This window comes from Gossypium hirsutum, chromosome D01, assembly GCF_007990345.1.
Source record: "Gossypium hirsutum isolate 1008001.06 chromosome D01, Gossypium_hirsutum_v2.1, whole genome shotgun sequence".
Lineage (NCBI taxonomy): Eukaryota > Viridiplantae > Streptophyta > Magnoliopsida > Malvales > Malvaceae > Gossypium > Gossypium hirsutum.
This window is the reverse complement of record NC_053437.1, coordinates 11,932,603-11,935,626: the sequence shown is the minus strand read 5'-3', so window position 1 is coordinate 11,935,626 and position 3,024 is coordinate 11,932,603. Positions and strand designations below refer to the sequence as shown.

At 32.7% G+C, this 3,024-nt stretch overlaps 1 protein-coding gene across 1 annotated transcript; it reads right to left on the bottom strand.

The window, feature by feature from the left end:
- Nucleotides 1-824: 824 nt before the first annotated feature.
- Nucleotides 825-1,682, bottom strand: LOC107944242 (classical arabinogalactan protein 5). Its single transcript, XM_016878063.2, has one exon. The coding sequence runs from the start codon at nucleotides 1,540-1,542 to the stop codon at nucleotides 916-918; it is 627 nt and encodes a 208-aa protein (XP_016733552.1). The 5' UTR covers nucleotides 1,543-1,682; the 3' UTR covers nucleotides 825-915.
- Nucleotides 1,683-3,024: the final 1,342 nt, after the last annotated feature.

The following is a 3,024-nucleotide window of genomic DNA, read 5'->3' as shown; positions in this document are numbered from 1 at the left end:
CCCTATGTGGAAAATTATTAAGTGTCTATTGAAAAACCAAGGTAAACTATCAACTACCCTTTTTATTCAATCTCATTGTAGAAACGGAATAAGATTCTTTTGTCTTCAATTTTTGTAATTGTAACTCCTTCAATCGGGTGCCATAGTTCTGCTAACACATACTCCATAGACGGAAAGTGTACTGCACTTTTAGTTAATACTCTCCCTACCAGACAGAAGTTGAACTCGTCTTCAACTTCATCTTCTTCTTGCCCATATGTCGGTTCTTCTTCTTCTTCTTCATCAGCAAGATTTTTGGCTGAAGCGGAGATAAAATCTCCAACGAAACTGCGATTACAGCAGACAAAAAGAAAGAAAATAACGTGCTATACTTTGGCAGACTCTTAACTTTAATATTCCTAATTTCTCCAAACAACGAAATTTAGTATTTTTTAAGTGAAATCCAAAACATTTCATTAGTATTAATTAAATAAGAAAAAGAAGTGAAATAAATTAGGGGGATTCACTTGTATATAATCTACACACTTTCCTAATTATTTATATAATTAATATTTTAACCATTATATTTAATTATCTACTCATGTAAATACATCTATAGTAAATTTAAAATTTTTATTTATTATTATATATTAATATATAGAATATTTTTTATTGATATATTGTAAAGGTGCTAGTGTTACATCTTCTACAAGAGAATCTTCTCGAATGTTGGACAATGACTGTATAAGTAGATCATTTTTCATTTAAAGTAGAATTTTAATTCTGGTTTTAATTTAGTAGGACAATTTCATTTTTGCTCCTCCCAAATGATAAAAGCCAAAAAATTTGATAATCCACACAATAATTTTATTTATACCAAATAATACATGCAAATGAAATAATAATGTGGAAACTACTCTTAACAAAAAATTAAATCTAAAGAATCAACGCCGATCCAATAACCAAACTCGCCGTTAGAACAACGAACCCCACTTCGTAACCAGATTTTGAACCGGACTCATCATTAACCGCTGGACCCTCCGCACTCTCCGGCGACGAACCCACTGGAGTGGCCATCGGCGGGCTACTGGTCGATGGGAAAATCGCAGGACTCTCCGCTGGCGTCGCTGAACTAGAAGGAATATTGGCAGAAGACTCGGGAGTTCCAACCGGACCTTCCGCAACAGGTGGAGCCCCGACTGGAGTCATGGACGGAGGAGAACTTGCCGCTGGTGATGGAGTCGCTGGGGATTGAGCCGGGGGGCTAGAAGAAGCAGGCGGAGTGGCAGTAGGAGATTGAGAAGGTGTGGGCATAGCAGTGGGAGTTGTTGCAGGCGGGGGCGATGTTATCGATGGGGAACTCGCAGGAGTTGCCGACGGAGGTGATGATGAAGGAGATTTAGAAGGCGATGTGATTGGAGGACTTGAAGAAGTGGTGGGAGCTTTCGCCGGAGACACAGGAGTTGTCTTTGGCGATGGAGAAGGTGCATTATCGGCTTTTACTAGGATGCCAGTAACAGAAATAAAGAGAACACAAATAGAAACATTGACGAGTCTAATCATCTTTGCTTTCTAAATTCTTCTCTATTTGCTTTGATGGTTGATGATTTTCTGTTTTTAAAGATGGAAAAGGAGAAAGTGAGAAATTTATAAAAGTAGGCTTTCAGAATTTGAAAATGTTAAGTAACAGGTTAAAGGATTTGATTAGGATAATTACAGAAATTTTGACCGTTGGGAGTGTATTTCAAAAAGTTGTTTCTACTAAAATAGCCGTTAACTCTAATTTGGTCGCCTAGGGTACCAGAAAAGTAGACCCGATTCCAAAAATCTATAATTATTTATTTCATATTCATATATATTTTGAAATATTACCAAATATCTATTAAAAAATAATAATTTATAGGCTAAACTACACAAATAGCCACTCTACTATAAAAAATTTTCATTACATAGTTCAATCATTTTGGTCACTCCTGTTAAAATCACAAAATGTCAAACTACCGCGTCACTACAAAAATTAGTATAATAATAAATTTAACCTTTAACATTTACACATTATATCGATTTAGTCATAATTTTAAAATTTTAAAAAAATATATAAAAATACATAAATATTTTTAAAATATATAATAAATTTAAATTTTATATTAATATTAAATAAAATAAAAATCCCCACTCCTTCCCCCACCACTGTCTCCGCCCCCCTCTCCAAAGTTTTAAGATATTAAATAAAATAAAAATCCACATACTAAAAGTTTTAAGATACTTCCCTATACCCTCCTCAACGTATTCAACGAAAACAGGTGACAGAAAATCAACTTGTGAAACTGCTAGAGGTCAAATACGCAATATGACAACAGATATTTTATATTGCTCTACCAATGACCACTCATCCTCATGCCGCAACGGTTTACAATGTTTCTCCCTTAACAAAGAATTCACTCCGCATGAACCAGTTGGTATCCTTCAGTCATGTAGTTGTACCTCCTATTTTTATATATTATGTAATTTATAATATAAATAAAAATATTAAGATAATTACATATAAAAATTTAATAAATAAGTATTAAAAAAATAATATGAGTGGACTTAAAACGAGTCATATTTCGAGTTGGACCGAACTTAATTAAACACAAAAATATTACTATCATACATAAATCCGACCTAAACTCAGTCGGGCCAAACCCATAAAAATTTATTTATATGTATGTTGATTGCGTTTTATGTAAAGAATAGTTCACTCTATATCTCCTCGTATTGAGACTTCCTCCTTTAAAGAAATTTGCATTAAAATAAATTCCAGACTTGTTAACCTTACAATCAATGTGTATATTATCACCTGAATCTCTTGTAAATACTCTATAATCAATGTGGTATCTATCATTTGAATCTCTTAGAATATTTTTATTTCTTAATTCAATTACATTAATTTTATTTAACTTCTTCCAAAAATTATCAAAATGTGGGTCTACAATTATTTGGTGGAAATATATAAAATTTTAAAGTAAATTTGAGTTGTATAGAAAACTTGCAAATGTCACATTA